This window comes from Xenopus laevis, chromosome 2L (assembly GCF_017654675.1).
Source record: "Xenopus laevis strain J_2021 chromosome 2L, Xenopus_laevis_v10.1, whole genome shotgun sequence".
Taxonomy (NCBI): domain Eukaryota; kingdom Metazoa; phylum Chordata; class Amphibia; order Anura; family Pipidae; genus Xenopus; species Xenopus laevis.
This window is the reverse complement of record NC_054373.1, coordinates 120,887,525-120,913,714: the sequence shown is the minus strand read 5'-3', so window position 1 is coordinate 120,913,714 and position 26,190 is coordinate 120,887,525. Positions and strand designations below refer to the sequence as shown.

Below are 26,190 nucleotides of genomic sequence, written 5' to 3'. Positions count from 1 at the left end.
AGGTAACGTTCAGTAAAATGTGCCATCGACTCCATTTTATCCAATTAATCCACATTTTAAAAATGATTTCCCTTTTCTCTATTAATAATAAAATAATATCTTGTATTTGACCCAAACTAAGATATAATTAATCCTTTTTGGAAGCAAAACCAGCCTATTGGGTTTATTTCATGTTTAAATGATTCTCTAGTAGACTTTAGGTCTATAAAGTTTCAAATTACAGAAAGATCCGTTATCCTGAAAACTTCAGATCCCAAGCATTCCAAATAACAGTTCCCATACCTGTACCTTGTACCTGATCCTTGAACTAAGATATAATTAATCCTTATTAGAAGCAAAGCTAGGCTTTTGGGTTTATTTAGGGGGTCATTTACTAATACTTGAATTTATCTCATATTTTTATTACAAAGCTCGACCAAACGCTCATCCACGATTTTATCTTATTTATTAATAAAATAACCCGAAAAAGTTTGGGTCGGTAAAAAACTCGATACAATTGAGCAAAAATCTGTATTGTACACATTTTTTGGATTTGACGCCCACATTTTTTTGAGTTAATGCCCAAAAACCACTAATTTTGTGGATTATCGGATGAAACCTAGCACAGATCACCAGCGGCGATTCCGGTGAAGAAGCCGTCTGAGGCTGCTCCTCAAAATGCCGCCCCCCTCGCCGGCTTACCCATCTGCAGGGGAGGCATCCGAGGCAGGAACACTAGTGCGAAGAGCGCAACTGTGCTCTCCTGCACCAGAAAAGCCGAATATACGGTTTCAAAACCGGAAATTCGGCTCTTAAAAGTACAGGAGCGTTTTTTTCCGTCCCTGGAAATGTATCTGGCGCTGCCTCATTGGCCGAGCGCCCCTGCAGATCACTATATCTTCAAATTGTAAAAGGGACCTTTCCCATTGACTTATACTTGACCTCGACAGGTTTGAGATGGCGGATTTTCAGATTCAAACCTTTTGCAGATTCGGGATATAATAAATCTCGAAAAATTCAAGGTTTTTTTTTCCATACAAAAATGTGAGTTTTTTCCCCAAAAAACCCCAACCAGAAAAAAAACAAGGTTTAGTAAATAACCTTCTTAATGTTTAAATTATTTTCTAGTAGACTTAAGCTACGAAAATCCAAATATGGAAAACCACAGGTCCCGAGCATTCTGGAATACATGTCCCATACCTGTACTTTGGTCTAGAGTTGAGTTGATTTTTTCAGCAGGTTGAGTAGTTACACCTGTCATTATGACTCTGTTAAGTGTGGGTGCCTTACATATCACAGCTACTTAATAAGGGGTATGAATGCTTATACACACTTGCTGGAAGCACCAATGCACCCATACAGCTTGCTTTTGTAAATAGTGCGACACTGGTAGGGTTATATACACATTGGCAATTGGAATATAAATCATGACCTAAGCTGCAGACAGAAATCCTTCCAAGAAATTCTGCAATATCAAAACATTGTCTGTAGCCAATTGACTCTACATGACAGTAAGTGGGAGATGGCCCTAAAGTGTTCCTGTATCAGCACTGGGTCAGCGCAATTCTGACTGAAATTATGTGCTTCCATGTTGAGATTCTTAATATACAATTGATCTTTAGATATTACAGTAAAGAGTAGATCCCAAAATAGGTTTGACAAGCTATAAGTATCTGCACTTGGAATAGGGAATGTCTCTTTCAGCACTTTGGTATAAATACTTGCACATTAGGATAGTGGAAATGTATAGATTGTGAGTGTTCAATGTACTAGCCAATTACTTGCCTGGGGAAGGAAGAGTCTATCTATCTATCTATTTATTTATCTATCTGTCTGTCTATAGGGGGGGAATTAAATAAAAGTTGGTAACAGAAAAACTATTCGCAATGCGAAAAGTTATGCATTTGCACAAAAAATTTTGCTTTGTGCAAATTTAATATAGATTTTGCAAACCCGGTAACTGTTTAGCAACCTCTTCTGACAGTGGAAGAAAGTTTGTGAATTTTATAGTTTGCGCCAGTGTGCTGTGAAAGTAATTAAACTTCTTACTGAAAAAGTTGCTTCAAATGATTATGATACATTGAAGCACTTCTTAAAGGAGAAGGAAACCCAGAGGGCGCAAAAATCCTCCCCCCCTCCCCTGTGTTGCTTCCCCTCCCCCCTGGCCTACCTGTCCCACTGGGCAAATGCACAGGTCCAGTCTACGGAGTTCACAGACGCCATCTTATTCCAAGCGATCTTCTTGCTGCTTTGACCGGCGCATGCGCAGTAGGAGCATTTCGACTGTACGGATCTACTGCGCATGCGCCAAAAGTCACGAAATGTCACATGAAATCGGAAAACTTTGTGACTTTTGGCGCATGCGCAGTAGATCCGTACCGGCGAAATGTTCCTACTGCGCATGCGCCAAAACGCTGGTCAAAGCAGGAATAAGATCGCGTGGAAGAAGATGCCATCTGTGAACTCCGTGGACTGGACCTGCGCAGAAGGGTAAGTAACAAGTTAGGGGCATTTGCCCAGTGGGACAGGTAGGCCAGGGGGGAGGAGGGAGAGTGGGCAACACCGGGGAGGGGGGAGGGGTTTTGCGCCCAGGGGGTTTCCTTCTCCTTTAAAAGTGCGCAATTAAAATTTGCAATGCAGTAACAGTTTAAGGAAGAATACTACATTGTGAAATGTGAATTTTTATACTTATTGGTGCAAATTTTTTTCTCTTTGCAACTTTTATTACACGCCACCATTTATTTATAATCACCATTGGATTATGATGCACAGTGAAAATGGCATATTTTTGTGGGTGACTTCATATTTTGTACATAGTGATGATAAGGCGAGAGTTGATAAGAGAGGGTTGGTGGTGTAAAAAGGAGATGGTTTTCAAAGTAAAGTAAGAACATATGGACAGATCAGAGCTGACATATTTGCAGGCATGAAACAGTTTTTTATAGTTTCCTAGCTTAAATATTTTGCAACTAATGGTAAAAGGTATATAGTCAGAAAATAACAAAGGTTAATACTGTATAATGCAACACAAGTGTACTGGCTTTTGACACTTTGTAGCCATATGGGAAAGCTCCATTTATCTTTAAAAGGCCCTTCCAATATCTACAGGGAGTTGTATATATGGGCAGGTGGATTACAGGATTCTACTTATAGACCTGAAAATCTTGCTAAGCACAGTGTGTTGAACACTTGTACATTGTATCATGCAGAGCAAATAATCAATTACTTAATTTTGTTTGCAGCAGACCACATGATTTAATAGAAATATGTAAGAGTTGTGTACACATTTGCCATTCTCAGTCTCCAGTGTCACCCCAGTCTCATAAAGTCTGCTTTATGTTTTATTTAAAAGATTTTTTTTTAGTAAAAATTGTATTATTGTAATTGTATTAAAGGGGATGTAAAGGCAAAAAAATAAAATCCCATTATTACTTTCTTTAATGAAAAAGTAATCTATCTCCAATATACTTTAATTTAAAAAATGTGTAAAATTTTTATAATAAACCTGACTGTATGCAGTGAAATTCCCCCTTAGTTTTACTTGCTCTGACTGCTGAGGATAGGAAACTTCAGACGGCCCCTAACTGCTCTGCAGGGAAATTATCATACTTTCAAAGGCAGGGGGAGCCTCCCGACCTTACCTGACCTCGAGCAGCTTTGTTTGTTTCCCTATAGAGCAGCTGGGGACCGTGTAGAGATTCGTATCCGCAGACCCGGAGCAGTCTGCATGTTTTGATTATTAATCATTCTTGCTATATCAGCTTCCATCGCAGATATTATTTGACTTTTGCTGTTTTGATAATTTATGATGATCCCTAAACTTAACATCCCAACTGAAGCCCAGAACACACTGTGCGTAGTCTTGGTCTTGCAAAGATGTTTAACAAAGTTACAAGATAACAGCCCCCTGCAGCCAACTTTGAAAGCAAAAAACATTTGTTTAATTGGGCTTCTGGTGCAGTAAGTTCATGTTTATATTTAGTATACAAAACACAGCATTTCTAGCATTATTCTATTTTAGATTTAGTTCCCCCTTTAAATAAGGAGCCAGCAGAGAATCATTTTAGGGACATGCCCAGATGTAGTGTTCATTGTCATTTAGTTGTCTAATAATAATTGTGTTAAAATAGCCTTGGGCATTATAAAAATGGTTGCTATAGCACTTACAGTTCTTTCTGTAAAATTATAAAAGAAAACTTAGTTATCAGGGCATGGTTGTGATCATTTTTGAACAAAGCTGACCATGTCAGTTATTTATTTTGAAGACTGGAAAATCCCATCCGACAAGAACCTCATTTAATCAGATATGTCGTCCTGTCCCCAGGCCAGATGATTGAATCAGTCTGATTTGGCTCACCACTTGGGTGCTTAGATTGGCCATAGATCTGACGGGTCATTTACTTATGTCCCTGCCACATGTGCTGGAGGACTAGGGTGCAAATTTGTACTTCTCAGTGCTCATTGAATCAGCCTGATTTTGGGGCAATATCAGCATACTTCACTTTTTTAATCCAGTGCAAAATACAGAGTACAGTAAGGGAGGGTGAAACTCAGTCCTTGCCAGCTTCAATTGTCACTGTTATGTTGCACTAAAGGTCCAATTGTTATATTATTGTATATTAAAATCTGCATTTATGATATATCTACCCTGAGATAACATGTTACTAAATGACTGTATGTTTATACGAAAATTCCAATAAAAATGATTGAAATACAATTAACACTGTCAGTGAACTGGAATTGTATATTAGCATTGCACATACAATGTTACTATACACTATGTTTCTGCTATGCTCAGAAGAAGATATGTGTTGAACAGATTTAGGGACTGTAAATGACAGTGGAAACTGCTTTGTAGGGACTGAAATTGATAAGATTTATGTAAGTATAGATAGTAAAGGAAACATAGGCCTTTACTGTCTGTGCTACACAATAACTACTGTAATTGTTTGCACTGAGAGCAAATGGGCCAATTGTCATTGTCAGTCTGACATTCAATTGTCTGATCTTAACTTATTTCAGACTAGAACTCTGTCTAGACTTAACGTAATTTTATTTGAAAATCCCAGGAAAAAATAATCTTACCGGAAGATTTAAAAATAGTATCCTTTATGGTATGTAAAACTCCAGTAACATATACTTCTTAATGTAAGAATCAGACCAGAGGTTAATGTCATAAATTACATTTTCTCCACCTCCAGAAAAACACCCACGGTGGCAATTTGCTCTGATCTCCAAAACACGCAAGTGTGCATTTTCAGGCAAAAACTGGTGTTTTTTGTGCCAGTGTTTTTCTAGAGGCAGAGAGGACGGAGAAATCCGCTAGTTATTTTGTTGACAGACAGCTAGGATACTGCCTACAGGGGTGTTTATAGACCACTTGCCACCTTAAAACGTCCTTTCAATTGGTGCCCCATGCTTACCTTTTGGAACTTCCATGCGGGTCAATGTAGGGCCTGATCGCTAGTGCAGAGAAATCAATTTCAGCTCGTAAAGTTACCAGGAGTGTCAAGTTAAGAAACTCTCCTCAGGCGGGAGCAGTGCAATTTCGCTCTGCACTAGAAGAGACAACATTTTGATTTAAAAAGTTGCTTGTTAAACCTCTTTCATTAAAGGCACTTGCTTCAAAATCTGCTCTTTGCACCTCCTTAGGGTCGGGGCACACACTCAGATTCGGGGAGATTCGTTGCCTGGTGACAAATATCCTCTTCCTCGGGGCGACTAATCTCCACAAACTGCCTCCCGTCGGCTAGAATGTAAATCGCCGACGGGAAGGCACTCGGAGCGATTTGTTTTCCCAAGTCGCCCGAAGTTTCCTCGTGAGGCAAGAATGTAAATCGCCGACGGGAGGCAGTTCAGGGAGATTAGTCACTAATCTCCCTGAATCTGATGTGCCCTGACCCTTATAGTTGCACTTGGCACCGCTCAGTCCTTCCTGCCTTCTTTTCCTATTTAGGCACTACTGCATATATTGATACAAGGGAAGTCTGGAGATAACACCCACCTCCTGACCAGGCGGTAGCTCCAGGGTTCCCTTTGCACCCAGTGCCAATAGGCGCTGCACCATACTTCCCAACTGTACCTGTTTTTCGCGGGACAGTCCCAATTTTGACAGTTTAACCAGCAGTCCCAGGTTTGTTACTGAAATGTCCCAACTTTCTCTTTGATCTCCTGCTCTGAACAGCCAAAAAAATATACAAAGTTAACTTAATTGACTTTTGGCAGAGAGCCCAGAATAGACACTTAGATACTTTTGTAACAATCTGAGATAAGCAGTCTCTTTGGAGAACTTAGACTCACAGTTTAAAGGGCAATTCACCTTCATTAGCAAAACTGTAATAACACATAAAAACCACAGAAATGTGTTCAAACTTTAATAACCTGGCCATTTTTGTAAAATAGACATGGTAATTAGGGGGTGTGGCCAAAAATGGGCGTGATCAAAAAAATCATCCATCTTTTTGTTGGGAGGGGGAGGTATGCAGCACACATGTGCCTAAAGATTCAGGCGCAGATGTCACTCACACCAAACACCAGAAATTACCCCAGACGGACTTCCACACATTTGCATCTGATTTGCAATAAAACACATGCGCAGTCACTATTACAGAACCATAACTTCCAACACTTTCACAACATACCTTGACTATCTTGGTAATGCTGGGAGTCATGCATCAAAATATAAACTGATTCTAACCCCTAACCCATTTTAAGCTATTAGATGTTTACTTTCATAATGCTAAATACACTAGTACAGTAAATAACAATTGTAATTGGATTTCATTGTGTATAATAACCCTGATAATTTTATAAAAGGCAGTCTTCTGAAAGTTTCCTTATACTTGATTCTGGGATAAATGTTTATATAAATAAGTTTTGCCAATGAGATTCTATTGTAGCAGATCATTAGCATCATTTTTATCATATATATAGCTCCACTGTATTATGTAGTGTTTTCCAGTTAAAAGGAAATCGTTGCGGTCTTGCTTTAAAACCATAGTTGCAAAGTATCAGAAGGGCCCTTCTTGTTAGAATACAAAGTGTATAAAAGAGAAATTTGGAATATACAGGGACTGAAACTGCAATTCCCAGAAATTCAAACCAGGAGTGCATTCATTTTCACATGCTGTCAAATTTATAAATGTATATTTTCCTCAAGCATATAGAAGCATTCCTTTGGATGAAATGTGTTATGATACAGATAAATTGGGGAAGTAACTATTGTAATAATATTGGTTTTCTGATTATAATAATTACTGTTCAAAACTACTTTGATTTTCGTTAGCCTGTAATTAATTAGAATGTTCTATTCTTTTTTCAGTGTGCCGGAGAAGAGAACTGGGTAGACAATAGAACTATTTATGTTGGCCACAAACAACCCCCTCCGGGCACTGAGGCTTACATTCCTCAGAGGTATCCAGATAACAGGATAGTCTCCTCAAAGGTAAGATTGTTTACTGCTCCACTAGTCACTTGTGTGGTTACCTGACTATGGCATCATGTGGTTACAACTTGTTTATAGAAACTTGTGCTTTATGACTCATACCAATAACAATATACACATTTAATGCAGCTCTTTTGTCTTGCCAATTCAGTTTTTTTTAATTTGCTGCATGAGAGCAGCATTGGCTATGTAGACAAGGTCAGTATTAAGGCAAAGTTTATGGGTACAAGCCAAGAAGGATGGTTAAGCTATTTTCAGTCATGGTTTTTTACCATTGTTCACGTGGAGGTCACAAGAGGGAAAGTTTCTGTATAAAACCTTTTAAAACAAATATCAGTCGCTTATGTTGCTTAAAAGGAAAATATACCTTCTTTTTGACATCTGAAATTTCAAAAGTAAATATAAATATTTTTTTTAACATAGGCTTACCTGATTTCTCAGATTGTGTTAGGCATAACAGACTATAACAGGTTTACGTGTTGCACCACATCCCTTGTATTGTAACTACAGATAAATATTCTATTTGTTTGAGCACCACTGGGATGCATTTGGGACACACTGCTGCATGAGCCTCACCACACAAAGCTTATTTATTGTGACTGTTAATAGATGTCCATATTTGCCTTAAAGGAACAGTACCATCAAAAAATTAAAGGAGAAGGAAAGGCAAGGCTGCCTCGGGGAGTAGGGAGGAAGCTCGAAAAAAAAATCAGTGACGTCACTGGAGTCCTGTGCTCGCATTATTATCCGAGCACGGTTCCTACTGACAGACACCAGGGACACTGGATTAACTCCTCTCTATAAGTGATTAGTCTAACACACTTGTCGTAGAGCTTTACTTATGTTTTAAGTCACATTGGGTCAAATTATCTAATATTGTGCATGCTTAAGAGGTGCAACTTTCCTCCCTTCTACGATGATGCACATGCAAATCAGTCTCACTATGAGTACTGAGCGTGACATCATCTATGATGCGCTCCAGGGGTCAAGGGGAGTGGTTTTTTGCACATGCGCAATAGTGAAGAAGAGGAAGCCTGTAATCCTTTACCAAAATGGCGGCCTCGTTTTACTGAACTAGAGCTATGATACATGTTTTTCTGCTTTTATATACACAAGGGTGAGCTTAAACGATACTGATTAAAAGCATTTGTAGGGAAGTAGTGCATACGTTTTGCCTTTTCTTCTCTGGAAGGATAAGCTCCGTAGAACATAATGGTGTTATCTGTTATCCACTATTTAACCTGCACCATTTAGTTACACTATTTAACCTGTGCCATATAGCCTTTTTTTTCAATTTTTGCCATTGCTACACAGCAGCTTGTTTATATGAACTATAGTAGTGTTTCTGAAGCAAACAGATCAGTTTTTCAAGCGCAGGGCAATATTACAGGATATTTTCATTACTTTAAAACACTTTCATTTTTGGTGTTACTGTTCCTTTAAATATATTTCTTATCCTGACTAGTTTAAAATTTAATATATGTTATTTGGCTTCAAATACTTATTTACATTATAAGAAAGAAAATGTTGTGTACAATTTACAAGTAAGAATTAATTTTTATACTAATATACCTGTGGTAAAGGTATGGAATTTATTATCTGGAAATCCATTATGCAGACATCTCCAAAATAAAGTAACACAATTTTCCACAGAGCTCTACTTAAAAACAAATAACTGATCATTTTTGATTTTTGATTGGTTTTGTCTTTCTTTATAATAAGTTAAGTACAAGTTCATTGTATTACAAATTGACTAAGCTAACACAAATCTATGGGGATGGCAGAACAATATGTTTTTTAATAATTAAATGTTCTTTGTCAGGAATTTCAGAAAGGCCCTCATACAGAAATAAATGTGTTACTTTACTTCACATTTTTAAGTCATTTTAGTGGTTTTGTTTTGATGGTAATTTAGTCCTATATGCAGAAGTCTAAAATGGCAAATACCTCTGAAGCTGCTAAAAATGGAAAATGCATGAATATAAAGAGTGCTGAAAGAAACATCCCGAGTACGTTTGTACGTCAATTCATTGCTTGGTTTTAGATCCCCTTTAGGATATCAGCCATCTAAAACTGAATTGGTAGGTGCATTTCTGAATGGATGAATTACCTCTCCAGTGCTCCAAGTTCAGTAATAAGTGCAATCAAATAAAATAAAAAGGTGTTTTTTTTCTAATAAAGTAACACTTGTTTTTTTTATCCAGAGCTAATTGAAATGAGACTGAATTTGCTCTTAGCTGATTGCAGGGCTGCTATTAAGTACTGCAGCCATGCATAGGTAATCAGAAAATCACTGTGTTCTGAGGTTTGTTTGTCTTTTTTTTTGTGACTGTGGCATAAGCTTGCTCTATTCAATTACATAATGATATTTGGTTTCAAAACACAGTCTGAACCAGAATTTAATACAATGAGATTCCCCCAAGAAACATTTATTGCTCTGAAGCTATGCAGAAGCCAAGACTCGACAGTTAATGATCTTGTGTTCCTTATTTACCAGAACTCAGGCCTAATAATTCAACCTGTGCTTTATTTAGCAGCCATTAATAAATGACATAACAGCTCCTATTTCAACGATTGGTTTCACTGACGATTGCGAGGACCAAATGGAAAAAGAGAGAGAGCAATCACTACTCACAATTTCATTAGCGTGCCAAAGAGCAGTGGAGAGCTGAAATATACAGCATTGCGTTTGCAATGTATTAATTAAAATAACATAAAGATTATGAAGTGAACCTCATGTATAAAGTATGCTGTAGTTTTAAAATACAGGGGGGGGGGGTTTGGAGCACCCCAAGGCAAACTAGCTAAAAACATGCAAGAGAGAGGGAGTTCCTATTTCATGATAACTTTGTAACTAAACCCCCCGTTTTAGTTGTTAAGTATAGGTGTCTGCTATTATGAAAGCAGTTGGCTAGGTTCATGTGACAACAGCAAATGCTCAGGTTACCATAACACCAATGTGGTTTGTATGCACTCGTAATAGGTATAGACCTGTGCTTACTGTATTGGTTTGCTATAACCATTTTAATTCTGATAAAAGTCATTGGTTGGTTGGTAATCATATTACATTTGTGTAATCATTAATAGTTACTGACTTTTATTATTGTAAAAATGTGATTTCAAGCTTAGATTTCATGTATAACTGTACTTCCTTTCCATTGTCTCACTATCAAAAAAGGAATATTCATTGTGATTTTTATTCCCTCACAAGGACTGTAATGCATTGACTTAGAGTCAAATGTAGAAATGGTGGGACGCATTTCCGGCAAGCCACTTTGAATCATAGTAACATAGTAAGTTAGGTTGAAAAAAGACACACATCCATAAGTTCAACCTTTTAACTCTATTTTAACCTGCTTAACTGCCAGTTGATCCAGGGGAAGGCAAAAAAAAAAACCATTGAAGCCTCAATTGCCTTAGAGGGGAAAAAAATCCTTCCTGACTCCAGTCCCTGGATCAACTTGTACTATGAGTTATCTCCCATAACCCTGTATTCCTTCACTTGCTACAAAGCCATTCAACTCCTTCTTAAAGCTATCTAATGTATCAGCCTGTACAACTGATTCAGGGAGAGAATTCCACATCTTCACAGCTCTCACTGTAAAAAAACCCTTCCAAATATTTAGGCGGAACCTCCTTTCATCCAATCGAAATGGGTGACCTTGTGTCAGCTGGAAAGTCCTACTGGTAAATAAAGCATTAGAGAGATTATTATATGATCCCCTTATATATTTATACATAGTTATCAGATCTCCCCTTAAGCGCCTCTTCTCCAGCGTGAACATCCCCAATTTGGCCAGTCTTTCCTCATAGCTAAGATTTTCCATACCTTTTACCAGCTTAGTTGCCCTTCTCTGTACCCTCTCTAATACAATAATGTCCTGTTTGAGCACTGGATACTTTCTTAAAAACTGCACAACATTCTGTATGCTAGATGTGATTTTAAATAAATAGTCCATATTTTAAAGCAATTAATATGTCAAATCTGAATCTGAAAAGTTTGTATGATTTGGGATTTTGCTCGATTTTATAGAGTTTTTTCCCAACCCGACTTTTTCGCGTTACTTTATTGATAAATAAGATAAAATCCTGGATCGGAGTTTGGATGAGCTTGGTTTGATAAAAATATGAAATAAATTCGATTTTTAGTAAATAACCCCCTAAATGTAGCGTTCTTCTGACACTGATGCTCTTTTGTTCTGTTGAGCTTTTATAATATAATCCATTGTTTTTGAGCAAGATACCATTCTTTAAAAAATATTTTCACATGCCCAAGACATTATTATATTCTGAACAGTTCTGAAACTTGATTGATCTTTTGATATATCCCTATACTATTTTTCTCCTTTTTACAATTTTAGCCATTTAGTCTCAAACAGAGGCCAGGCTAGTTCTACAAAAAAATTCGGAGTTGCCTGATTTACAGTTCCTCTTGCAAAATAGTTTTACTAGATACTGTACTTATGTATAAAGCTACGGTAATATTTATGTGAGTTTTTATTTAAACAGTGAAATAAAGCAATTGCCGTTGCGAAAAATTCTTGAAACCTTTTTGTCTTGCATATTTTGTCATTTTTGTAGCATACTACATTAGAGTCAACCAATAAGATGTTTGCTTTTAAATGCTGTTTTGTAGTGCACCATAAAATGAATAAAGCATACAGTATATTTATGTGTATGTGCTTATATAGATAGGCTCAGATCCCTTTGGCTGCTGGCCAAAAAGAAGTTTGTGGTGAATCTGTACATAGTGACATTTTTCGCTTATCACTAGTGGTCTGTATTGAGCAAGCAGACATGATACTTAGAAGAGGGAAATTGTACTGCAGTCTGTATCACAGTTTATGAAGTCACATTTAGGAAGAGAGTGGTTAGAAGGAAGGCAAGCGAATATTTGCTAGTGGCATCTATCCTTCATACTTCTATATCTGGAAATGTGAAAAGCTGTTAAATTAAAATATCTAAGGCACCTGTCTGTATTGGATTAAATCCAGTGGTACAAAAGGATTCCCTTTCTAGCTTTAGTAGCATTTAATTATGTATGTATAATTCAACCTACCACATCTTCACCACATTATCTTTATTAGATGCATGGCCTCTATGTCACTATTGGTTACATTTGGGTTTTTTTCTTATAAAAACAGTGTTTGACAGTAATTGAAAATACTGCTAGAAGGAGATGTTGGTGTAGGTCACTGATGTTGTTCCAGGGATTCTTCAGCTGCAACTCCCAAAACTCCCACCATATTGCACAGCACTGTTAAATGTAACTACCTAGAATTGTATCCAGTAGGAGTGAATTTTGTGAATATATCTGCCATTAAAGGAGTTGTTCACTTTTGAGTTAACTTTTAGTAAGATGTAGTGAGTTATATTCTGAGACAATTTGCAAATGGTTTTAATTTTTTATTATTTGAGGATTTTGAGTTATTTAGTTTTTTATTTAGCAGCTCTCCAGTTTGCTATTTCAGCACCTCTTTAAACGCTGGCTAGCTGTAATGTCTTCTTGGGCTTATTGGTGTCAGATATATTTGTTTTCAACTTTTACTCATGCATAATCTTGGTATACACTTTTTTGATTTCCCCCAATGTGTTACACACTGATGTATGTTTTACATAAAATCTCAAACTAAAATGAAAAATATTATTTTTTACTTGTAAGGATGCTAGAATGTTGGCTTCACATCCTCAGAGGCTGCCCCACTATTTATATTACAAAATACAGTCCACATCTGCTATCACAGATATACCTGTATAATGAATATAAAGTCATATTGTTGTGCTAATTTCCATGTCCTTAGTGATGGTATAAGGTAGCATATTAAGCCAGTTGAGGAGATGGATTTTGCAGTGGTTCAGGTTTTGAAGAACTGTTAGTTAGCTGACACACTTTGTTTTATGTTGTTCAATAGAATTTGATCTCTGTTTAGAGATGTAATCTATGCTGCGGGTAGTTTTCTTGCTGACTATTGCAAAGTGACTCTCATGTATGTTGCTTTGTGTTAACTGTTCCTGACTTTTGGAAACAGAAGTGTAGTGAGAATAAAGGTATTTGTAACTCAAGGATAACCCTAAATAATAGAATTCAGTTCTTGTGTAAATAAATGCCCCCAAATTAATAGACATATGGGACCTGTTATCCAGAATGGTTGGGACTTGGGGTTTTTCTGACAACAGATCTTTCAGTAATTTGGATCTAGAGTCTACTATAAAATTGTTTAAACATTAAATAAACCCTATAGGCTGATTTTGCTTCCAATAAGGATTAATTATATCTTAGTTGGGATGAAGTACAAGCTACTGTTTTATTATTACAGAGAAGAAGGAAATCAGTTTTAAAAAGTTGGGTTATTTGATTACATTGGAGACTGTCTTTCTGTAATTTGGGGTTTTCTAGATAACGGGTTTCTGGATAACGGATCCCATACCTGTAGTATTTAATGACTTGCCTTAGGGGAATTGTCCAAGGTACATCAAAGTGCAGCATTTTCTTCTGAATTCATTTATTTTTTCTGTTCATTTATCTGAATATTTTCATAATTATTTTTATCCATACTAACTTGCACTCTGGGGGTCAAAGCACTGATTTATGAGGAGAACACTGTGTATTACTGTTCTGCTGTGTTTTATGTGAAACATACAGAACTGTACTCTGTATTACTGTTTGATTAATATTACTTTTTGGATAGCGTGAAATTATTCTTTTTTTTTCAACTGCAGCTGTTCCCGTTGATCCTTGGCAGCCATCCTCTTTTGACTCCACCCTGTTTTTTCTCTATACAGTCTTGACACTTGCCCGTGTTTTTTAAATTAACCATCACTGTCCCAAGTATTATGAATACAGTTTGTGAGCACATTTGCTCGCTTCCCCCTTTTAATTATTTATTTATTTTTATTTCTCCGTTTCTAACCATTCACTCTGCTGCTTCGTAGTCCTGTTTATTTAATCCTGTCATTTGAACTGTGTAAACATACTGTATAACTGGATAGCTTACTCTTCTCCCCATTATGTATCTGTAATATATATTTTGGGTTGGCTGTGTGAGCCTTGTTTTCTTTTAATTGATCTATCTATATATGTTATGTCTTGGGCTGATACTACACATGGTGATTTTTTAACCTCTGTGAATAAATGCTGAGCAAAGGAAGATGTCCAACTATGAGTTAACTTAAACCAAAAGCACATAAATTAGGGTCAGCATCAAGATCCGCTAACTGGCTTTTTTTAGGTGCACATGATTATCCCTGGGAAATGATATCCTAGCCACTATGGCGTGCAGGCTATAGTGGCACCAGCTACTCAAAATATAGCTGATAAATTCCACCAAAGAAATCCCTAGTGTATGTCTGCTTGACTGTATCTCTAGTTTTTTTTAATGTTTTTATTTGAAGATTTTTTTTATGTACAACTGTGCTGTGAAAATCATTTTTTTAATGTTCTTGTAATATAGTAATATACTGTATAGTACTGTATAGTAAGGAAAGCATAACATGAGGGGAACATTGCTATATCATACTGCCAAAAACTAAGACCAATGCATGTTCACATTTAATCTGGGAAGATTACAAAATCTGATTTCCTGAGCTGCTCAGTACTGGCGGGATCATGTAGCTGAGGGCACAATCTGTTTTTCCTATTGCCCTGTAATACTTGAATACTGATTGTCCGTGAAACATATGGCATCTTAGAAAAGATTCATCCAGTGAATTTATTGAAGGGATTTTGTCTTAGCTAGAAACTATTTTTAATATTTTTGTTCAAATATATTGCATGGGTGCTAATGGCATTATACAATTATATATTCCCTTTGAAACATAGCCACCACAACAGTCACCCCAGAGTTATTTCCTCATTACTGGAAAATTTCTCCTTTTACTTCTACTGTCTATAACTACCCACTTGCTGCATGTAGCAATGAGCTCAGCACTGCATATTTCTGTTATTTGCAACTTTATGAGCTTATTATTTGTATTTGTAAAGCTGCCTATGTACTGTATAATTTAATATAATTAAGTACAATCCAACTAAATAGTATGAGTTTGGGTCTGTTTGTGGGGCCACCAAACAAGCAATTTAAATATTCCCTACAGAGTTAATTTGCTCAAAATGTAGGACCTGGTAAACAACATTTGTTTTTATTCTTTGGCTAATATAATATCTACAGCATGCACACACAATAATTGGATAGCCACGATAATTTGCATATCTCTCATCAGTTATTTCTGATTTCGCCTTGTGGCGTTTATACAAGTGGCCTGTAGATGTCACTGTGCTCAAGACTTATACTGTGCATACTTTCTATACAGCTTGTGGTGTTAGAGTTGCTTACTGTTGTATAATGGCTGCATGAGCCTGCTCATAAAGCACTGTTATACTCTACTCATCCTCGGCTACTCAAAACATAACAGGCCATATAACAAAACAATGCATGATAAGACAATATATATATATATATATTGATGGGTTTATACAAACAACCTAGGCATAAATGTGTACATAACCCAGGCATAACAAAAAGAGCTTGACATTCCAGAGCTGTAGTTGGTTTACACTAATGTACAAATTCAGCTTTATGTAGAAAGTATCTGAAAGAATTGGTAATATCCCCTTATTAATGTGAACAAGGGTAGGGGCCTGATGGTATACACCCTCAAGTACTTAGCTCCTTTTTATTTGGTATTAAACCAATGGACTGATGGAAAGTCGACTGAAATATTTTAAAATATAATATGTTCTCAACCTGGCAATTATAGGCCCATACCTTTTCCATCACGTATGTAGTTGGCAAGCTATTTGAAAGTTTGATAAGTACTACTAGTAGCATCGATTTATAAACAAATTGAATTGCTTTTTATGATGAAGTTAGTAGTAGTTAGCAGTAAATGTAGTCTACTTGGATTTTGCCCAAACTTTTGATACAGTGCCCCATAAACCTTTTCTTTCTAAAAGAATGTCTTTAAGTAGAATTGGCGCTCAGCGCTCAGCTCCTTCAGACATTATATATCAACCTTTTAAAGCTGGCCTTACATTGAAAGATCTGCTTGTCTCCAAACAAACAGATCTTTCCCCAATATGCCCTCCTTGATGTGGGTGATATCTGGCCGATAGGCCAAATGATCAGACCACTGATGTTGGCTGGGTAGGCCTGTCGGAGTGCCCAATACATGAGCCGATAAGCTGCCAATTCTCACTGAAGGAGCCAAACTGGCAGCTATAATCTGCCTGTGTATGGCCACCTTAAGTCAAGCTTCAAAACATCATACTGTGTCCACTAATAAAGGATACAGGGAGCACAAATGCTAGTGTACTTGCAATATAGTACAATATGTGACATTTTGGCTCCTGTGTGCACGTTGTCAAGTGTATCAGTCAAAGAGTGCATGTATAGATATAAATCACCCCTAGTTGGTGCCTTGTGATTGGTTAATACCAATGGACAGATGGTTTAACCAATGACGTGATGTTATGTCCATATGAAAGATTTTGTATTTGCAATTTTCTAGGTTTTCCTGAAGATCACTAGTATAAAAGCTCCAGTGCATTCAATAGTTGCCTGTCCATACTCAGGCTCTGCATTGGCCATTGCAACAAAAATAATTATAGTTATTTCTTGGAATCTATAGCTGAGTTTGGTGAGCTGCAATAACATACAATAATAAGAAAGGTCGACCCTTATTGTGCCTTACGGTTATCTATGTCTGCGGCATAATATTCTCAGAAATCCCACTCTAAAGCCAACACTCTAGAAACAAATTAAAGTGGATATAAGTATGAGTGTGCAAAATTGTACCCCCTCATTCTCTTGCATTCACATCTAATGCATAAATAAATGAATCCTTGTGTATCTAGTGCTGACTAGCTCAATGTTTTCAGGTTATACCTTGTAAGTGGCTAAATGACAATGCAATAGACAGTCAAGAAATGGAAACCTGCAGTCACTTCCCCGGTGTAATAATGATGATAAAGAAAGGAAGTCACAAAGTAGCAATCCCCTAGTTTCAAGTACAGGAAAATCAAGTTTTGGTAGTTTTGTATAGTCACTGAGATCAACACAGTGTGCTTAAGTGTAGACGTAAAGGCACAGTATGTCACAGCTATGTTTGCTAGTCAAACAGGGACTGGAAATGTTTCACAGAAATTTTGTTCACCACAAGTTTGACTAAAGTCTCTGTAAAATAATATAAAACTTTTTAGCAGGTCCCACTGATAAGAGCCAGCTTTTATATGCAGATAAATAAAGTGTTCTGTGCTAAATAACATGATGGGTTGTTGTACTGAACATTAGTAAAGTGAATGTATGCCCTAAGGTTTATTTTTCCCATTAACAACAATTTAACAGTATATCCAAGAGTCTTACACTGAGAATTAATGTACCACTATTTGGAGTTGGTTTGCAGTTTTGTTACTGCTGTGATGGCATTTATTTATTGAACATTGTATTAATGGCAATGATACGGTGGAAAGCCATCCTTAGGCTACGCACATTTATACAAGAACTTATTTCTGTTTGTTAATAATGCATGATTCTTGCTGTGTATAAATCTATTTTGCAATTATTTCCACTGTTTATATTTTTGTAATAGCATAAAACATTCTGGTGCTTAATGACAAAATATGCTCCAATTTATGAGATGTTTCTTAATTTATTAATGAGTTGTTTTTTTTCTGTTTGCAGTACACTTTCTGGAACTTTGTACCGAAGAATTTGTTTGAACAATTCAGAAGAATAGCAAATTTCTATTTCCTTATCATTTTCCTTGTACAGGTATGAAATTACATTTTGTGGGGGGTAGTTGTAACGTAACTAGGTGCATAGAAAAGCAAAGGAATAAGTACAAGTTTAGTGTTTGCAAATACAGCTCTCCATAGCAGGACAAATTAAGTGACCCAGAAAAGACAACAAAGTAAAATCAGCTTCACTATATATTGAAAACACATCCTGTGATCTATATTTTAAAACATTTTGAGTCTTACAGGTACATGTTTATACAAGATTCTACGTTGCATTACTTGAGTTCTTTATGAACAGGAGAGGTTACATACTGCTCTGTTTGCTTGTCGGAGCTATGACTAGAGCTCTCAACACATTAGACCTGATATTGTTCCCAATTAGATTAAAAAATCCATTTCCTGTCATCATGATTGTAACATTACCAAGCAGAATCAAAGCATTACATGAGGTATCTGCTAATGAAAGAATCTGTATTTTTTTTTTTTACCAATAGTGACATGAGCTCTTAAAATAGAATTTACATTTCTATGAGAAACAGTTTTACTGATTGTGCATTGTTTCTAGATTTACTTTAATTGCAGTAAGAGCTACAATGGATGGTGATATTATGATTCAGGCAGCATGTTTGGGGGAAAATGATAAGAAAAAATACCCCCAGAAGTTGGTTCTTTAACTTACTTGGTTTTTCAGGCATCGATTACTTTTTCGACCATGTCTACTTGTGGCCAACACCTTCATGCTCACTGTTCCTGTAAAGAAGTGCTTATATATATACTGTATATGTTTTGACTCCACATTGCCCCATTAAATGTATGTCCTTTAGGTAAAACCCTAAACATATGGCTAATTTTGAATCCCGTTCCAGATCCTTCACCTCCCCAATGAGCTCTGGGATAGTGTAACATTTCATGTTTAAATCTAGATTTATTGTTTGATCAATGGCTGCAAAACTTGCTGAACATATGTAAAAGCTACAGAGGCTTGAGTAGCCACCTTAAGGGGCTGACGGACTCTGCTTCTAGGTCTTCTCAATCTCTATATTATAAGTCAAGAGATGTCACAAAATTACAATATATTATATATAATTATACCAATCCATCACAGTTTTTACTGAAACTACCCTTGAATAACTCGAATTTTTCAGGAATTCACAACTCAACTTTTAATAAATAATCCCCTATGTGTTCTTCTGAAATGATAACTTTTCAAATAATAATTGATGCAGCAATGGAGCAATGGAGTGTTGAGAGATACTAGGCCTTAATGGTAGTGCAAAAACATTGTAAAGGCTTACGTTTCTCAATGAAATATGGATTTATTTGTATCACTATATGTCATTATGTACTTTTCAATCTACTATGCCAAAAATATTTTAACAGTTTGTACCAATTGCCTTTTTTCAACCAATCAAGTCAAATAATGTCAGTGATCACATCTGCTGAATACAACCTTAAAATGTGGTTCAGTGGGCTACAATTTTTTTTCTAGAGCCCCAGTGTGTCTTCTTCACTAAACTATTATGCAGTATATGTCAATGCAGCACTATCATTGCAGAACATGGGAAAGGATATATATTATCCAGTCATCTTTTATATAAGCACTGCAATATTTGAGACTTTTCTGTGCATACCACAGGTTTAACCATCTCGCTGAACATCTCAATCACGTGACAACATATATATATATATATATGTATATCTTTTTCTTCCAGCTTATCATTGATACACCAACTAGTCCAGTAACCAGTGGTTTGCCACTTTTCTTTGTGATCACTGTGACAGCAATTAAACAGGTAATGGGCACTTTGCTTTATAAATGGAATTTCTCCTAGTGATTTAGTTTATTGATCTGCTTTTCACTATCCCACGGCAGGGCTATGAAGACTGGCTTAGGCATAAAGCTGACAATGCGATGAACCAGTACTCAGTCCATGTTGTTCAGCATGGGAAACTGGTCAGGACGCAAAGCAGGAAATTAAGGGTGAGTATTCAAAATAAATGCAATTATCCAGCAATTTGGAAGATTGCTGATCATTAATTTAGTCAATTAAGATAATAAACTGAATAATGCTGTGCTGCTATTAGATGTCATTTAATCCCTACAGCCTAGTTTAATAAGGTCACTAATGTGGGAAGTGTATCTGCAAACAAATTGAGCACTGTATTGTGTACAGCTGTTCTAGCTTTGGGGTGCTGTCACCCAGGCCATCCTGTATATTTACTTAGTGCTGATTGCTCTCATGATTTTATATTAGTGTTTATTTCTTTAGCCTTATTTAAATATGTATGATATATATCATTTAGTCCAAGGATATATATACTTTCTGTCTCAAAAAAAAAAGACCCTAGCATATGTGTGTTTTATTGTGTACATGTTTATATTCAAAACAGGTATTTTGCATTAAGGGCAGGTTTCCTGCATAAGCCTGCACAGTATTTTTTAAATTCCTGCAAGCACCTGAACAGTTCCAGAGCTAGGAGGACTGAATGAGTTAGTGCTGGCTCATTGCATCTTGCCTTTAGCAGAATAACTCACATATATTTAAGCAACAGTAAGCCTGTAGTGGAGAGGCACCCATATGTTATAAGGATTCACAAAATAAATAAACAGATGCTCTGTTTTTACAACTTTGATTAAAATAAATCTAAAAAGAAATAAGCAGTGATGAAAAATGAACACATCATGATCATGTTTTAATTATAGAATGTTTTATGACATTGAGTGTACATTATTTTTATTTTCCCAATTTACCTAATGAAAAATACAGTACAAATCTGTATGCACAAAATATTAAAATTCAATTTGCTTTATCCCTCCAAAGATTCTGTGACTGTATTAAAAGCTTATCCAGCAGTTCGAGTATTTTCTTAGCATCTATTGGCTCATTGGCTTGTGCTATATTTTTTATTCCTTAAAATGAAGCCAAGCAGTAATTTGGCCTTGTAGTCAAAGGAATAGGCCACAATGTTGTTGTTTTAGTGGTCATTGCAATTGGCACTTTTCATATCATGGACTGCTTCCTGGATTTTCTTATAGCCCATACAAATATATACCATACATCTGATCTAGGTATTTCACTGTAAGAAGCACAATTTCTACTGTAAAATAATAGGTTACAGTGACCATGTTACTACATTACAGTACTAAGATTATGTCTTATAGCACAGGCTATAGTACAGCATTTTAAAAACTGTTTTCACAATAGCACCTGAAATAAAAATAACCTATACATTATTTTGCAGGTTGGAGACATTGTAATGGTAAGAGAAGATGAGGCATTTCCATGTGATTTGGTGTTTTTATCATCAAGCAGGGAGGATGGAACATGTTTTGTTACTACAGCTAGTTTGGATGGAGAATCTAGTCATAAAGTAAGTCTTTTTCTCTGGGAGTGTTCAAAATGTCTTGGCTTCCAAGTTTTAATTTGAAATATACCAATCTCAATGTGTTACCCCCTTACTGGTCATATTTTCCAGTTTAAAGTAAACTGGAAGAAATTATATAAAATTAACTTATTTTGTTTTGAGCATTGTCAAACACTGCTTAACACCATTACTTAAAAATGATTTGTGTCTTTCTATGTCATGCGTTTATCAATACATTATAGCTCCTCCTATAGATTAAGCAGAGTGCAGTTGTTACTGTGTTAGCAAGAGCACAAACACACTGTTACTGCCCTTTCTGAATACCAACCAATTGTCATACTAGTGCAGAGGATGTGCTTCACTCAGCAGGAGTCCAGGACCCTTTCCCTATCTTGTACAATGCAGTAGAGAGAGAGAGAGATAAGTAAAACCATAGTATGGTGCATAAATGGTCAATTGTGACTATATCCTCTAAATCCTCTCCCCCTTAGTAGGTGAAAATAGCCTGTATGGTCAGTCAGTCTTAGGTGCCCTTTTCTGGCTACACTTACATTCCAGCAGTTTTATAAAGTAACTGGCTTTGAGTAACTAAGCCCTGCACTTATTCAGCTTAGTCAATGTTTTATACAGTATTCAGTTCTTTTACATTCTGTTCCTCTTCTTTTTAGTTTTATGCATACTCGTTCTCTTTTGGATCAAAACTTCTGTAGCTAGTCAGATTTTAATGCATTGAAAAATGCATTGAAAGAATTTTGTTTTAGAAGTAAGTCTGCTCCAAGTAATATTTTGCCAAGTGTACTTGTAGTGTCATCATTTTAAATGAGTGTAAAATAAGCTCTTTTCAAATGCACCTAACATTACCACTTTCTTACCAGTAAACATTGGACAAAACCACATGTAGTTATAAAACCATGTAATCAATTTCGATAGTATGTGTACCCAATACCCAGAGGAAACCATTTTGGTCTTAAAAGAGGTGGTAGCTTAAAAAACACAGAAACAGAAAACTTACACTACTTTTCAAGACAGAACATCTCACACATTGACATTAATAGGTTGTTCTTGTTCTAGACTGTGTATAATAATGGCATAAAGTTCATGTTTGTATGGTTAAAAAATACATACCTTTATAAATCAGCTCTTTCTATTGGATTATTTCTGCAGTTTTGAGACATGGTATTAACACAGGAGAGTTTTCAATACTAACTATTATACCATTTTTTGGAATAAAATATTCTGCATTCCATTCTTGTATAATAGAAAAAAATCAATAAACTACCAAAGCATGTAAAACTGTACACCATCTCAGCGAAAACCTGCAGTGGAAGCTGTCAAGTAGTTGGATTATAGCATGAGACATGAAGTGGAATGCTTTCCCTGGGGTGTGCATCTTTCAGCTGCCTTGTTGAGTCATCCATAGACATTAATTAAGTCAATGGCTTTAGGTAGTTACTCACTAGTTTCAGGCTGGACAGTGAAAAATATTACTTGGTATAAATGTCAGGTTACCTTTTGTAAGTGTATAACATGCCTTTCTATGCTGTAAATTAACCTCTCCATTGGTTGTTTTTATTCCAGACCTATTTTGCTATTCAAGAAACAAAATCATTTCACCATGAACAGGAAATGGACGTGCTGCAGGCTACCATAGAATGTGAACAGCCACAGCCTGACCTGTACAAGTAAGAGTTTGTAATGTCTGCATCACAAAAGGGGGAGTTCTTTTAACCAGAATCTGCCTATAATAGGATTAAATAGAACAACTGGCCTTAAGGTGGCCATACACAGGGAGACCCACTCGTTTGGCGATGTCGCCAAATGAGCAGATCTCTCCCCGATATGGCCCCATTGAAGTGGGCGATATCAGGCTGATCCGATCGTGGGCCCTAGTGCCCAAAGATCAGATCAAAACAGAGACAAAATGGGACAGCATCAACAAAAAGATGTGATTTCTTAACCTCCCCGATTGGCATGTGGCCGACTTTTGGCAATAGGACTCTACGATAAGCTGCCGACTGGATCTGTGTGTATGGGGGCCTTAATATTAGGGCATATTCTCCAGCAGCTGATGAAGCCACCACTGCTTCCTGTATATCACTTTAATGGAAAACAGTTCACAATAATGATCAAATCTGTCCCATTAAGCTTTGCCAAAAATTAGCAAAATAGCAAAAATTCGCAAACACAGAATACATGGGCATTTTTTCACAGCGATGTTGCAGTTTTTTTTAGCACATCTTTTTCAGCGCACAATACATTGGAATCTATGGGCGTTTTTTTCATGGTGAAACCTGGGGGGAAAATTTCGCTCATTATTTTTGACAGCACTGGTACTAGCTCTTTTCAGCCACAAAAATGCCCTAATGAGCATTCAGATGATTTGACTGCTTTAATAATATTGCTAAGTGTTAAACACTGCTTTTAGTTTGATCTGGGTTTAGAATATTAACAGTAGTAGCTCCAAATGTACTAACATTAACATATGTACATACAGTACATATAATGAAAACATAATATGTATCACAGGGAAAAATGTAACCTTAAGAGAGCAGCCCATTGGGAATTTTGTTCTAGGAAACTCAAATTCTTTTCTATTCTGTGTTTTAATCAGAAGAATGATGGATACATTGTTTAGTCATTTAAGATAATTGTATTACTTATCAGGAATATTCTTTTGCCCTGATGGAGTAGGTTTATGCTTATTTATAGGCTGGGGCCACACCATACATGGCGTATTTCAGCACAAAATGCAAAATATCGCATTCTGGTGTTGAAATCTGCCTGTACCGTTGCAGGCAGAGCAACAGCAGAGGTGCAGTGGGGAAACGAATTCTCACCCTTCGTTTTTCTGTACGGCGTGGCCCTAGCCTAAATTTAAGAATACACACATATTCTTGCCTTGTGTGGCCAATGCACCAATAAGCTGATTCGGCCTGTATTCAGTCATATAGGATTGTTATACTCAACACCAAAGTTAATTAGAACCCTTTTGCACAAAATAACAATACAGAGTTACACAAGGCAACTTTTCATATAATTAATGGCTCCTAGGCAGGAGTAAAGTATCCTGCCACTAGGCCCACACAGATTCATAACACCTTAGGGATAATTACCTGCACTGCAAGCACATGACTGAGAGAATAAATGGCTGTCTGAAAAAAATAGTTATTACTGGCAGACAGAAACAAGATAAAATAAAGGTGAAATTAAGCTGTAACCAAGATTCAATTTGGTCCATTCTGGTTATGTTCGGTATCCATATTGGATTACTGTATGACTTAGGGCATTGACACATTGGGGTTTTGGTGTCTGCGATTATTAGGAGCCACCAAATTTTAGACTATCAAGCTCCGGCATATTATTTATGCCCTAGACTTGTGGTGCTAGGGGGATTCTGCAGAACTATTTTAAGTAATTCACTAATGACACCGAAGACTGCTCACCTGAATCCTGGCACTCCTTTATGTTCAAGCCCTGAGTGTCTGTACCCTTCAACAGAGGAGATGCTGGGGATGCTACAGACCATAATCATTCATATGTGTCGATAATCTGCTAATTCATCTCAGATTTCTTATTATCTATGAGAGATTTCTTCTACAGCTGAAAGTGTTTTTTTATTATATGACAGAAAAAAAACCTTTTTTGATACTGCAGTAGTGCGTTATCTTCATATTTCCAATTTGGACCTTATCTGTGAATCAAGAGACCTTTTTGGACCTAATTGCATCAATATTTAATGTTGCAATAGTATCCTATGGTAAAACCAGCATGCTCTTATTACATGTATCAGTATCTGACCAAAGAAAAGCTTTCATACTTTTTGTTATTATTTTTTATCTTTATGCAATCTACATCATCATTCATACATGTGTTGTATCTGGAGTTGACATTAACAATTCTTGTCTATTCCTTGCACAGGTTTGTTGGTCGGATAAACATCTACAATGAAGCAGATGAGCCAACTGCTAGGTACATAGTGTATTTACACTTGCACAATGAAAATTAATGTCAGCCGGTGAAAAATGCACAATCTCTTCTTTAAGATGTACAATAAGATAAAGGTTAAAGACAGTGAACCTCATTTACTAATGAGGTAAGAGCAAAAAAACAGCTCAGTCTGTCATGTTTTTTTTCGCACCATGTAGCATTTTCCAATGCAAATGATCCATCTCATACCTCTCAAGGTCATGTAGAAGTCAAAGGCAGATGTCCCTGAAGTTGTTTCTTGACATTGTCATCTGCTCTGGATAATCCGATAAAGTTGGGGTTTTTGTGTGATAATCTGATAAAGTCATGTTTTTGCAGCAACAATTTGATAAAATTTAGTTTTCTGAGCATCAATCATACGATACAAATTGACGCCCGATTTTGTTGCAATGTTTTTTTGCTCCAACTTTTTTGAAAAAATTATTCATAAATCAGTTCAATTCATGGAAGCAAGTTTGGTTGTTTTAATAAATTTGATTAATTCGAGTTTTAGTAAATAAGCCACTTTCAGGGCCGGAATTAGGGGTAGGCGAAAGAGGCAGCAGCCTATGGCGCAATGGTTGGGGGGGCACTGGGCAGCGACCTCTTCTGTCTACTCCTAGATTGGACTCACCTGCCACTTGACTTGTGCACACAGGACTGCGTTGTCACTGTGCATGCGCGTATGCGCCGTGACTACCCA

General features: G+C 36.6%; 1 protein-coding gene across 7 annotated transcripts in view; it reads left to right on the top strand.

Moving 5' to 3' along the window:
* LOC108708455 (phospholipid-transporting ATPase IH) overlaps positions 1 to 26,190 on the top strand; it is a 97,864-nt gene that overhangs the window by 26,065 nt on the left and 45,609 nt on the right. For all 7 annotated transcript variants that reach the window (XM_041582388.1, XM_018247185.2, XM_041582389.1 and 4 more), the window contains exons 2-8: positions 7,301 to 7,423; positions 18,100 to 18,189; positions 19,868 to 19,948; positions 20,029 to 20,136; positions 21,399 to 21,527; positions 23,100 to 23,203; positions 25,440 to 25,490. In XM_041582388.1, coding sequence (XP_041438322.1) covers positions 7,301 to 7,423; positions 18,100 to 18,189; positions 19,868 to 19,948; positions 20,029 to 20,136; positions 21,399 to 21,527; positions 23,100 to 23,203; positions 25,440 to 25,490 — 686 coding nt within the window. The remainder of the gene's footprint in view (positions 1 to 7,300; positions 7,424 to 18,099; positions 18,190 to 19,867; positions 19,949 to 20,028; positions 20,137 to 21,398; positions 21,528 to 23,099; positions 23,204 to 25,439; positions 25,491 to 26,190) is intronic.